General features: G+C 40.0%; 2 protein-coding genes across 2 annotated transcripts in view; one reads left to right on the top strand and one right to left on the bottom strand.

Moving 5' to 3' along the window:
• CHCT1 (CHD1 helical C-terminal domain containing 1) overlaps positions 1-12,092 on the top strand; it is a 73,335-nt gene extending 61,243 nt beyond the window's left edge. Inside the window, exon 6 of the mRNA XM_019431083.2 lies at positions 11,861-12,092. Within this exon, the coding sequence (XP_019286628.2) occupies positions 11,861-11,934 (74 nt within the window). The 3' untranslated portion in view covers positions 11,935-12,092. The remainder of the gene's footprint in view (positions 1-11,860) is intronic.
• APPBP2 (amyloid beta precursor protein binding protein 2) overlaps positions 1-12,803 on the bottom strand; it is a 51,708-nt gene extending 38,905 nt beyond the window's left edge. Inside the window, exon 1 of the mRNA XM_019431081.2 lies at positions 12,360-12,803. Coding sequence (XP_019286626.1) covers positions 12,360-12,497 — 138 coding nt within the window. The 5' untranslated portion in view covers positions 12,498-12,803. The remainder of the gene's footprint in view (positions 1-12,359) is intronic.
• Between the last annotated feature and the right edge of the window lie 451 nt (positions 12,804-13,254).

Here is a 13,254-nt window from a genome sequence, read left to right as displayed (position 1 = left end):
TCTCACAGTCAGTGGGTCCAAGCCCCACATCAGGCTCTGTACTGACAGTGTGGAGCCTGCCTGGGATTCTCTCTCTCTCCCTCCATCCTACCCCTCTCCTGTTCGAGTGCACACTCTCTCAAAATAAACAAAAATAAACTTAAAAAAATAAAAACAAAAAAACTGAATGATACTCAACTATATTTCACTTAAGAAAAAAATCAGTCCAGGGCACTTGGGTGGCTCAGTTGGTAAAGTGGCCGACTTCGGCTCAGGTCATGATCTCATAGCTCAAAGGCTGTTTGAGCCCCGTGTCGGGCTCTGTACTGACAGCTCAGAGCCTAGAGCCTAGAGCCTAGAGCCTGGAGCCTGGAGCCTGCTTTTGATTCTGTGTCTCCCTCTCTCTCTCTGCCCCTCCCCTGGTCACCCTCTGTCTCTCTCTCTCAAAAATAAACAAACATTAAAAAAAGAAAAAAGAAAGAAAGAAAGAAAAAAGAAAAAAATCAGTCTGGAGTGCCTGGATGGCTCAGTTGGTAGAGCATGCAACTCTTGATCTTGGGGTTGTAAATTTGAGCCCCATATTGGGTACAGAGATTACTTAAAATCTTAAAAAAAAAAAAAACAAAAACAAAAAAAGGAAGAAGAAGAAGAAGAAAAAATCAGTTTGGCTTCAGTGGCCAAAAGAAACAACAATGGCAACGATACGGATAATAGAAGGTATCTTATTATAGTCCTGATTTTAATCGGAATGCTTTAAGTGTTTCACCACTAAGTATTCCTGTTTATATATGTATATTATCTTTTGATTAAGTATGTTTATAATGTCAATCTGTATTTCCTATTAAAAGTTTAAAGGGAGAGACATTTAGGTTTTTATATTATGATGATAGTTCCCTGTCTTATTAATATGAATTATATTAACAGACACAATGATTGGTATTTGTTATTATTTATAAATTCTGCCTCATGAATCACAAGTGAGGTTCTCAAGAGATCTTCTTTTTGTTGCTACTTTAGGTTTAGGTATCAGTGTTACGTTGACCTGTTTTGTTTTGTTTTTGAGGGAGGGGAAGAGGCAGAGGAAGAGAGAGAATCTCAAGCAGGCTCCAGGTCCAGCACAGGACCCAACTCGGGCTGGATTCCATGATTGTGAGATCGTGACCTGAGCTGAAATCGAGACTTGGACGCTCACTGACTCAGCCACCCAGGCACCCTATGTTGACCTCTTTTCCTTTTTTTTTTAATTGGAAAGAATTAGGTTGGTCTGAAACAGGTTAAGTTCCAGTAGCATCAATTCTTCTCTGAATACACTCAAGAAAGTTCCTGAAGTCAGTGGTAGTTGTTTGCTTGCTGAGGGAGAAGGCAGATGTACAAAGGGAGAAACATAATTGTTCAACTTTTTTTTTTTAATTGTTCTAAAATGGTTTTTAGTCTATTAACTTCTTTGGTCATTTATATTTTCCTAGAAACATAATTTCAGTAAGGTTTTCAGGCAGATTAGCATAGAATTGTACACGCTCTCCTACAACTAAAGAAGCCATTCTACAATTTAAAAAGCTACTTTCCTCTTTCCAGTGCATCTGTGTGGTTTTATTATTTTCTTTCTTATTCTTAATTTTGAAAATGAGAGCTTTCACTCATGTTTCTTGATTTGGCTAGCTACTGAATCAACTATGTAATTAATTAGTTGAATTATTTTTTTGTATTAAACTACATGGACTTAGTTCTCATTCACACTGACAAATATTTGAGTTTTTAGGCTATTTTCCTCTTAGGATGATTTCACGTTCAGATATCCTTTCTTAAAAATTCAATTTTTAACTCAACTGAGACTGGGTGGCTCAGCTGGTTAAGCATCCAACTCTTCATTTAGGCTCAGGTCATGACCTCACAGTTGGTGAGTTCGAGCCTCATGTCAGCCTCCACAATGACAGTGTGAAGGCTGCTTGGGATTCTCTGTTTCTCCTTCTCTCCTGCTTGTGCACATACACACACTCTCTCCCTCTCAAAATAAATAAAACTTAAAAAAATTCAATTTTACTTATTTTATGTATCAAAATAATACATGGTCATAAAAATCCAAGTATTAAAATAAAACAGAAAGGATGTATGTGCAAAGTAAAAAGCAACTGGAATCCTATCCCTTGAATAAATACCACTAAAACTTTGTGTTTCTCTAGATTCTTTATTTCAACGCACATAGAAACATACACATATATTCTTCTACTTTAAAACACACGCACGCGTGCACGCACACACCCCTGGGTGGCTCAGTCAGTAAGTGTCTTGACTCTTGGTTTCAGCTCAGGTCATGAGCTCGTGGTTGGTGGGATCGAGTCCCATGTCAGGTTCTTCGCTGACGGTGCACAGTCTGCTTGGGATTCTCTCTCCCTCTCTCTCTGCCCCTCCCCCCACTTGCTCGCTCTCTCAAAATAAATAAATAAGCATTTTTAAAAAAAACCACACAAACAGGATTATGTTATTCATACTACTTTATAAATAGCTTCTTATTCTCCCCACTTGATGTGCTCTGGCATCTCTACCTCAGTATATACAGCCTCCTCATTCTTTATAACTGCAGTATGATATTCTGTTCCTGTTTGATTAGCATTTAGTTTGTTTCCAATTTTTGCCATCATAAACAACATTGTAGTGAACATCCCTAAATGGAACTTTCTCCACATTCACAAGCAGTCCTGTAGGATTAAAATCTGTAAATGGTATTGTGGTTAAAGGGTATGAATGATTTCAATCTTTAAGTTTGACAATCTGATAAAGACGGATGTTATTTTTTAAAAACCTTTTTACTGAAGCATAACATAGAGTGTACAACTCATATTTAAATGCAACAATAAATTTTCACAAAGTGAACACACATGTAAACCAACATCTAGATCACAGAGTATTATCAGAATTCCAGGCACCTCCCTTTGTGACCCTGTGTAATCAATATCCTCCAAAGACTAAAAAAGAAAAAAGAAAAAAAAGATCCTCTCTTGACTTCCAACACTTTTAATTTTGATTGTTTTTGAACATTAAATAAATGGAAAAATACACAATATACCCACAGTTTCCAAACTGCACCAAGGGTGCCTGGGGACTGCAAGTTATTTTAAATTTGAGAGAAATGATATTCAACATCTGTATTACACCATGCCAACTACTAGATTGCTATATTCTTTTCAGTGATGTCTAATCTTTGTTAATAAGCTGCCATTTTCAGTGGTTGCTATAATAATAAGTAATGTGTAAAAATCAACATGGAACAGAAAATGAGGGTGGTGGGTGTCCAATCTGATTCCAAGATTTGAGAAGTTGTACAGTGCTGAAAGTATACATCCCATTACTAATTGTGGTTATTTAAAAATGAAGTAAAAGTACTAATTTTTTTTCAATTTTTGTGCATTATTTTAATGGCTCTTAACTTGTTGGGACGTAAGTATTACTAAGTTGTTCATATCTACTACTTAATAAACAGAACAGTTTAGGTATTTCTTTTGGCCTACAAGTGCCATGAACCAAGTACCATGAAGGGAGAAAGTCTGGGAGCCTCTGGTGTATATTCCTGTCACTGGTTTCTTACAGTATCACTTGTAAGATTCATTCATATTGTGTCAAACAACTGCAATTCGTTCATTTTCATAGCATAGTATTCCACTACATGACTATTCCACTACTTACTAATTCTATTGATGGTGTGTGTGAATTTTAAAAATTTAAATTCCAGTTTAGTTAACATACAGTGTTATATTAGTTTCAATGTACAATATGGTGATTCAACAATTCTATATGTTACTCAGTGCTCATCACAATGAGTGTACTCTTGATTCCCTTCACCTATTTTAACTACCCCCCCACACACCCATCTCCCCTCTGGTACCATCAGTTTGTTTTCTATATTTAAGACTCTCTTTTTTCTTTGTTCACTTTGAATGTTCTTAAGTGTACATTTCTTGAAGTGGAATTGCTGTGTTCCAGAGTATGTATATGCTCAGTTTTAGCAGACAGGCTAGTTTTCCAAGATAGTTCATCAATTTACACTCCTAGTAACAACGTTTGAGAGTTCTGATTGCTCCATGTCCTAACATTGTTTTTTGTTTTGCTTCATTTAGTCATTCTGAAGAATGTACACTACCACAGCAATTTCCCAAAATGAGGCTGAGCCCCTTTCATGCAATCATGATTGCTTTCCAAACACTTGCTTGGTCCTTTGAATATTGGTCTTTTTAGGTGCCTATTCAAGTTCTTTTCCCATTAAAAAAAAGGGGGGTATATTAATATTAGATGCAGGATATTTGTCTTTTTAGGTGCCTATTCAAGTTCTAATTCTAATATTAAAATATAGCATTGAATATTGGTCTTTTTAGGTGCCTATTCAAGTTCTTTTCCCATTAAAAAAAAGGGGGTGTATTAATATTAGATGCAGGATGAGTCTTTGATCAGGCATATGTCCTTCAAGCATCTTCTCCCACTTCTCCCACTCTGTGCTTGGTTCTTCATGATCTTAATGGTATCTTTTAATGAATACATGTTCTTAATCTTAACATAATCCAATTTATGGAATTATCCTGATGTTTGGGCCATTTTGTAAATATATCTTTGTTGACATAGTGAGAATTGTTTTCCAAATTTAGATCAGCAAACCATCCAAAAATGATCACTGCATATGGTGGTAAGGTAAAATCATGATACTTTTCCTCCTATATGGATATCTAATTGACCAGCACCATTTATTTGACTTTCCTTTCCCCGCTGTACCACTGTGTTACTTTTATCATAAATCATGTGACAGTATACATATCAGTCTGTTTCTGGACTGTTTTATTCCATCAATCTATTTGTCTATCCATGTGCCAATGCTATATTAATCTTAATTGCTACAGCTTGATACTTGGTAGTGTGAGTCCTCCAGATTTTTTTCTTGTTCCTCGTGATTGCTTTGGCTTGATTCTGCATTTCAGTTGAGCATCTTTTGATGTTTACTGGCCATTCATATCTTCCTCTTGTATGAGCTGGCTGTTCAGGTCTTCTGGAAATGAGTTGGTTATTCTTCACATACTGATTAGTATTACATCTTTCTCAATTAGAAAATACACCCCTTATAAACATTAAAAAGAAAAAACAGGAGGGGGCACGGCACCTACATGGCTCAGTCAGTTAAGCATCCAAACTCTTGATTTCGGCTCAGGTCATGATCTCACAGTTTGTGGGTTTGAGCCCTGCATCAGGCTCTGTTATGACAGTGCTTGGGATTCTCTGTCTCCCTCTCTCTCTCTGCCCCTACCATACTGCTTAAGCTATCTCTTGCTCTCTCAAAAATAAATAAACATTAAAAAAAAAAGAAGAAAAAATATAACCCATGTGTCAAATGCTGTCGTTTCCATAGTCTTTAAAAATGCTTACATTTTTTCCTACTTTTTTAATGTACTTAGAAGTATTGATTTTTTTCCTTCTAGGTTCTGGTTTCACGCTTAGAAAAGCCTTCTCCATGCCAAGATGGCATCACAGTGTCGGCAAAATGAGTAACGTAGGACTTCATCTTTTACGTTACTTATTTTTATAATGTTTGACTTTTTAAATTTACTTATTTATTTATTTTTTATGTTTATTTTCAGAGAGAGAGAGAGACAGCGCACATGCACATGCGAGTGAGGTGAGGGGCAGAAAGAGAGGGAGAGAATCACTTGGGGCTCAATCCCACAAACCTTGAGATCATGACCTGAGCTGAAATCAAGAATCGAATGTTTAACTGCCCCTATAATGTTTGACATTCTTTACATTTGTAAAGCACCTTAATAATTTCTTCAAAGAAGAAATTTCAGTCATTTCCCACAACAGAATAATGGCCCAATAATTTATTCTGATACTTATATGATTTCATTTGCCATACTTAAATCTTTAATACACCTGGAAGTCATTTTAATATATAGTGTGAATATATTCCCCCAAACAGCCAGCTGCCCAATGTATTTTATTTTCCCCAATTAAGGCACCTGGCTGGCTCAGTCGGTTGAGCGTCCGACTTCGGCTCAGGTCATGATCTCACGGTCCGTGAGTTCGAGCCCCGCATTGGGCTCTGTGCTGACAGCTCAGAGCCTGGAGCCTGCTTCGGATTCTGTCTCCCTCTCTCTCTGACCCTCCCCCGTTCATGCCCTGTCTCGCTCTGTCTCAAAAATATTTTCCCCAATTAAAATACAGCACTGTTGGGGCACCTGGGTGTCTCAGTTAGTTAAGTGTAGCTCAGAGCCTGGAGTCTGCTCCAGATTCTGTGTCTCCCTCTCTCTCTGCCCCTTCCTTGCTCGCTTGCAGGCATGCTCTCTCTCTCAAAAGTAAATAAAGCATTAAAATATAGCATTGTCTCTGGGGTGCCTGCCTGGGTGGTTCAATCAGTTAAATGTCCAACTCTTGATTTCGGCTCAGGTCATGATCTCATGGTTTGTGAGTTCAAGCTCTGAGTCAGGTTCTGTTTTGACAGTATGTAGCCTGCTTGGGATTCTCTCTCTTCTTCTCTCTCTGTCCCTCTCTGCTCGCTCTCTCTCTCCCAAAATAAACTTAAAAAAATTAAAATATAGCATTGTCTCTTTACTTAATCATTTAACAAATTCTTTTTGAAATTTTGTTTTAATGTTTATTTTAATTTTGAGAGTGTGTGTGCGCACGCGCGCGCAAGCAGGAGGTGGGAAGGGGCAGAGAGAGAGGGACATACAGCATCTGAAGTAGGCTCCAGGCTCTGAGCTGTCAGCACAGAGCCCAACGCAGGGCTTGAACCCACAAACTATGAGATCATGACCTGAGCTGAAGTCGGCCACTCAACCAACTGAGCCACCCCAGGCGCCCCGTATCATTTAACAAATTCTTAAATGTGCTTTCACTTCTATTTAGACTGCCTACTATGTTCTATGAATCAATTTATCTCTCTGCTGTTCTTGTGCCAATGCTACACAGTTTTAAAATATGTAGCTTTCTAAGGTGCCTGAGTGATTCAGTTGGTTAAGCATCTGACTCTTGATTTCGGCTCAGGTCATGATCTCAGGATCAAGAGATGGAGCCCCACGTCAGGCTCTGTGCTAGGCATGGCAGCTTACTTGAGATTCTCTCCCTCTCCCTTCCCCTGCTTTTGTGTGCACATGCACGCGCACACACACCCTCTCTCTCAAATAAATAAAATATGTAGCTTTCTAATGCACTGGACTACATTATAATGTATATGTCTCCTAAATATTGTGCATCTTGGAAATTTCTTTGACTCCTTTATTCTCATGTAAGCAATTTCTCCAGATGAACTTCATATTTAGTCACTTTCCTGTACTGGTAAAGTTTTGAGCATCTGATTCATATATCAGATGAATTCACAGCTTAAATTGAGATGAGCTGACATTATAACATACTACCTTACCATCCAGAGATACATGGTATGTTGGGCTATTTATGTTCTTTATGCCCTTCCCCCATAAAGTTTTTAGCTCTCAATTTATTAATCCCAAGAGCTCATTATATGAAAAGATTATTAATTCTTTGGCTGTCAAATATGTTGCAAGAATTTTTTTTTTCAATTTGTTACCAGCCAATTTTAAAAGAGTACCAAGGATATTAGTTGAGGCTTTATATAGCTATACAACAGAAATATACATAGAAAAAGAAAAAAATTGACTCTAATACCAAGTAAAGGCATTAATTTGTACAGTTTTCTGCATGAGACAAAGCCAAAATCATTGAAGTTAAGACTAAAAATAATAAATTGGGGCACCTGGGTGGCTCAGTCAGTTACGCATCTGACTTTGGCTCAGGTTGTGATCTTGCCATTGGGAGTTCAAGCCTTCCATCAGGCTCTCTGCTGTCAGCCCAGCCTTCTTCGGATCCTCTGTCCCCCACCTCCTCAGCCTCTCCCCTGCTTATACGCTCTCTTTCTCTCTCTCAAAAATAAACAAACTTAAAAAAAACCTAAAAATAATAAATAGAACACACTGGGGCGCCTGGGTGTCTCAACCAATTGAGCATCAGACTCTTAATTTCAGCTCAGGTCATGATCCCAGGGTCATGGGATTGAACCCTGTGTCAGGACTTCATGCTCTGTGGAGTCTGCTTAAGATTCTCTGTCTGTCTCTCTGTCTCTCCCCCTCCCCTTTCAGCCCCACTTGCATGCTCTCTCTCAAATTAAAAAACAACAAAAAAAATTATGGGCGCCTGGGTGGCTCAGTTGGTTAGGCGTCTGACTGTGGCTCAGGTCATGATCTCACAGTTTGTGAGTTTGAGCCCCCGCATTGGGCTCTGTGCTGACAGCTCAGAGCCTGGAGCCTGCTTCGGATTCTGTGTCTCCCTCTCTCTCTGCTCCTCCCCAACTCATGCTGTCTCTCTCTGTCTCTCAAAAATAAAATAAAATAAACTTTTTTTAAATTAAAAAAAATTAAAAATAAATAAACAGAACACATTACTGAAACACCTCACCTAGCCAAAACTTAACTCTATGGCCAATTTTGTAATTGGAATAGGACACAAAACAGACCAGTCAGCAGTTAAAAAGATCCTAAACTTCATTCTTTAAAAACCCAGCCCTTCACTCTATATTTGCTTTCACTTGGTACACAGCTTTACAATTCCTTCTATTTATCTTTCCATTTCTATACCTAAATGGTTGAGCACTCCTGGTTAAAAGCTATACAGATTCAAAGACATTATTTTACAACATATGGATTTTTATTGACCCATCTATACCACCTGTGACTTTTTAAAAGTTTTTAAAATTTTTATTATTTTTTTCCACCTGTCACTTTAAAAAAATATATTTTCTTTTTTTTTTTTTTAATTTTTTTTTTCAACATTTATTTATTTTTGGGACAGAGAGAGACAGAGCATGAACGGGGGAGGGGCAGAGAGAGAGGGAGACACAGAATCGGAAACAGGCTCCAGGCTCTGAGCCATCAGCCCAGAGCCTGACGCGGGGCTCGAACTCACGGACTGCGAGATCGTGACCTGGCTGAAGTCGGACGCCCAACCGACTGCGCCACCCAGGCGCCCCTAAAAAAATATATTTTCTAATGTTTATTTATTTTTGAGACAGAGAGAGACAGGGCATGAGCAGGGGGAGGGGCAGAGAGAGAGGGAGATACAGAATCTGAAGTGGCTTCAGGCTCAGAGCTGTCAGCACAGAGCCCGATGTGGGGCTCAAACTCACCAACTACAAGATCATGACCTGAGATGAAATCAGAAGCTTAACCGATTGAGCCACCCAGGCGCTCCTCCACCTGTCACTTTTTAAAACAAATTGTTAATAAACTTCCCTTCCCATATACATCAACAGCCACTTCCAACTTCAGTTTAGCTTCCCTACATAGAAACCACACCACTCCTATCCCTTACTCTCAGCAGATGATCTTACCTCCTTATTCAGGATAACCATTCTTTGCAAACTTAGCTATGCTGACACCTGAAGTCCCTAACTTGTTCCATTTGATCTTAGAGAAAAAAGTACTCTTTCTCCAACTACAATTTAAGACCCATACCTTAATTTACACATGAAGGAAGAGGCAAGACTCATTAATTAATTCTCTTGTTCCAGGTCTCCACTCCATAATTCATTTCGCACCTAACTTATACAATTAAACTCTCATTCCATTTTCAGCCAATAAATTCAGCCAATATATTCTAAGGTCGTCCATGCTTTAAAAAAAAAAATCCTGGGGTGCTTGGGTGGCTCAGTCGGTTGGGCTTCCAACTTTGGCTCAGGTCATGATCTCACGGTCCATGAGTTTGAGCCCTGCGTCGGGCTCTGTGCTGACAGCCCAGAGCCTGGGGCCTGCTTCAGAGTCTGTGTCTCCCTCTCTCTCTGCCCCTGCCCTGCTCATACTATGTCTCTCTCTCTCTCAAAAGTAAGTAAACATTAAAAAAAAAAAAAAAAAAAAATCCCTTCACACTTTACCCTTTCTACATATCAACATATTTCTCCCTTCCTTTCCTTACTTACGGAAAAGTCAGCATGCCTACTTCACCTTCCATTCATTCCATTACCCCATCTCCTAAAGCTTTATGACTGTGCCTTTGCCTGAAGCTACTCACAAAAATTAACAGTGACACTGGACTACAACGATCAAGGGGAATTGGGTATTTTTTTGGTTCCACAAATACTATGATTTTGTCTATAACTATGCCTATTGATGGAAGTTGGGACTGCTGAAGGAATCTGATTATGAATTTCTCCTTGGCTCTAAATTGGATAAAATTGGAAACTATAAGCAATCTCTTAAAATGCTCAAAAACTGGGCAAGGGGTATCTTATATTTATATGCATTAAAATGCTTAAAAAGCATTTTATATTTATGTACCAAAACGGTGGTTTAAAGCAAGAAAAGTTCCTTATATTTCTATCAAAGATTCAAGTCCAGGGAATTAGTTCTATAAACGTCTTTCATGAAATAATCGATTACCTCAAAATGCAAAATCTTCTCGAGCAAGAAGGCAGGATAGGTAGGAACTAAATACTAAATATTAGACCTTGATTAAATTACTTAACTTTCTCACCCTTAATACAGGGTTATACCTTACTCTACAGTTTAATTGTGAGGATTAAACCAGACGTGTAAAAGCACTTATCACAGTTCCAGGAACACATTAAATACCTTCCTTCACTTTAGCGCAATGCCATACTCCAAGATACATACAACTATTTAGAAGTAAAAGTGTACCAAAAAGAAACAATATTAAAACTTTGTTAACTATTTGAAACAGAAAATGTGGCAAAAGCAGCATCTGTTTATACTAATGATAATCTTCAAATGAAAGGCTTCAATTAGAAGCACAAGTTACTAAAAGATGTTCAAGTATTTTGAGGGAATTCAACTACTAAATGTACTTAGCTTGAATTTCCAACGTTCTCCTCTACGGAGTGTAAAAGATTACACAAAATTTAATAAAATGGACAGAGTAAGCATACACACAAAGCTGTAGTTTCCCAGGTTGAGAAAGACAAATCTAAACTCACCCTTCCTTGGGAGGAATGGATCTCAAATATACAAAGTTTCCTTAGATATACACAAAAGCAAATCAATGTATCAAAGGGATTTGAATGAATGGAGGCTTTCTTTACTTTAGGGGCCCAAATAATAAAATGAATAACCAAAATAAATCCTCTCCAAATATTTATGGGGGGGGGGGCATTTTAATTATTAGAATTGGTGTAAAGCAGCTGGCTTGAGTAGAATATAGCAAGTCAGTTGCTTTCTGAAAAAATATTGTGGGGTGGAGAAGGTGGGCAATCTTCCCAATAAAACAACTGCCATAAAACCTCATACATACATAAGAATATACACATCTGTTAAATATCAATTTACACTGTGTTCTGCCAACTTAGTAATCAAGAGGAAGTATTTAAGATCTAAAAAATAAGTCATATTCCACTTCTGGTCACATTTTGCACGGGTGGCTACTGGCAAGTAGGGGTTATCTACGCAGATTCAAGGCAGTGAGGACTGAATAATAAATCCACTGTTCACTTTCAAATGTAGGGGGAGAGGAAAAGGGAGGCTCCGAGTCCGTAAAGTATCTCCTCCCTCTCGGAACACTGCAAAAACTGTCCAAGTCTAAGACATTTACCTCTGAAACTCCTTGGAGAGTGACTTGGGAGACTTTTTGTTCAGATTTCTGAGGGGCAGCTATTTAGGAATGCGGCAAGATTGCAACTTTCAAATACATGAACGTAACTTAAATTCTAAAGTATTTTTTCTTTCAGGAAAGATTTTCCCCCTTCCTTTCAAATAGTTCACCACCACTCACATATTAACAAAATCTCCAATTCAACCTCAAGTATAAACAAAAACCAAAGTTTAAAAAAAAATGCCAATAAAGCAGACAACTACTTCTACTAATTCCTCATCTCCCTCTCAATTAGGAAGGAAGAACACGAAAGGCGAAACGAACACGAAGCAGGAAAAAAAAAAAATGCTTGGCAAGAGGAGAAAGTAAGTAGGAAGGGGGGATAAGAGCAGAGCAAAAAGTTCAGCTGATGCTGACACTTAATATGGGTAAAAAGGGAGAAAATATTCTGAAGACACAGGTTAGAAGTAAAGAACTGAGTGGGACAGGGGAGCAATAGAGGAAGTCCAAGCAAAAGGCCTATGGGGGTGGGGGGCACGGTGTTGGAGGGAACACCAAAATACGGGGAAAGATTCATTAGGAAGAGATACCAATCAAGGCCCAAGAACTTGAGAGACAGAGGATATGGAGACAGAGTATTCCTATCCTGGCAACCACGAGACCGCGCCAGATGTCTGGGGAGGCGATCCTGCTACGAGGGGTGAGGGGTTAACTGCGGGGGCTCGCAGACGTGGAAGGGGGTGCGGCCCTAGGGGTTGCAGCAGGGGAGCGGAGAGCAGGCCTACGGTGCGTACCTTGTAGTAAACATCGAATTGGATGTTCTCGGGCAAGGAGCGGATGTCTCGGCGGGAACGGATGTAGTTGTCCACGACAGCGGAGATGGCGGTGTTATACAGAGTCTCTGGGATCCACTCTAGTTCCACGGCCGCCATCTTCCTTCCCTCCTCCTCCGCCTCCTCCGCCTCCTCCTCCCGAAGGCCCCCGCCTCCCTCCGTAGCGAACTCCTCTGCGGCCCCGGAGGATTCGGACGGGCGGCGGCAGCCACGCGGGCACACGGCAGAAGCGCACGGCCACCCTGGCTCCTTCGGGGCGAGCTGTAGGGCAGCAGCGGCGCACCCAGGCCCGGGTAAACAGCGGCGCACGGGTCCAGGGAGAGCCAAGCCCAGGCCTCACATTCCGGGTTTGAGAGAAACCCGGGTTCCGTCCCAGCACCGAGCTCTGCAGGGGCGGGGCTGCGTGTGCGGCGTCATGACGTCAGCGCACGCTGACGCGCCGGAGGGAAGGAATGCGGCAGGCGGAAAACTTGGGAAGAAAAGAGTGGTGGTTCTTTTCGCAGAGAACGTACTTTCCGAAGGGGCCGCAATTGGGTGGGTGGGGGTGGACTTTTTACACTAAGACGAGTAACGCTCTAGCGTTCCCGATTACACGGGCGCGTCAGTCGTGCCACGGCAGTTCCTAGGCATGGACCGTATCGCGGCTCAGGTAAAAGTTTGGATCCTTCACAAAAGTGCACAGTATCTGCACACTGAAAATTAGGCATTCAGGGAATTCACATGGGTCTCAACACCCTTCTTTAGATTCGGGTCCTTAAGCCAACTTACGAACCTTCGGTCCAGGAACTAAGTGTCGGCATAGGTCATTGTATAACTAACCACTTGCATTTTTGAACTTTTTACAATATTTTCTTTT

The sequence above is a fragment of the Panthera pardus genome, unplaced genomic scaffold, assembly GCF_024362965.1.
Source record: "Panthera pardus isolate Hobbes unplaced genomic scaffold, ASM2436296v1 HiC_scaffold_3, whole genome shotgun sequence".
Taxonomy (NCBI): Eukaryota; Metazoa; Chordata; class Mammalia; order Carnivora; family Felidae; genus Panthera; species Panthera pardus.
Note: the sequence above shows the minus strand (reverse complement) of the source record. Positions and strands in the feature narration are given on the sequence as shown.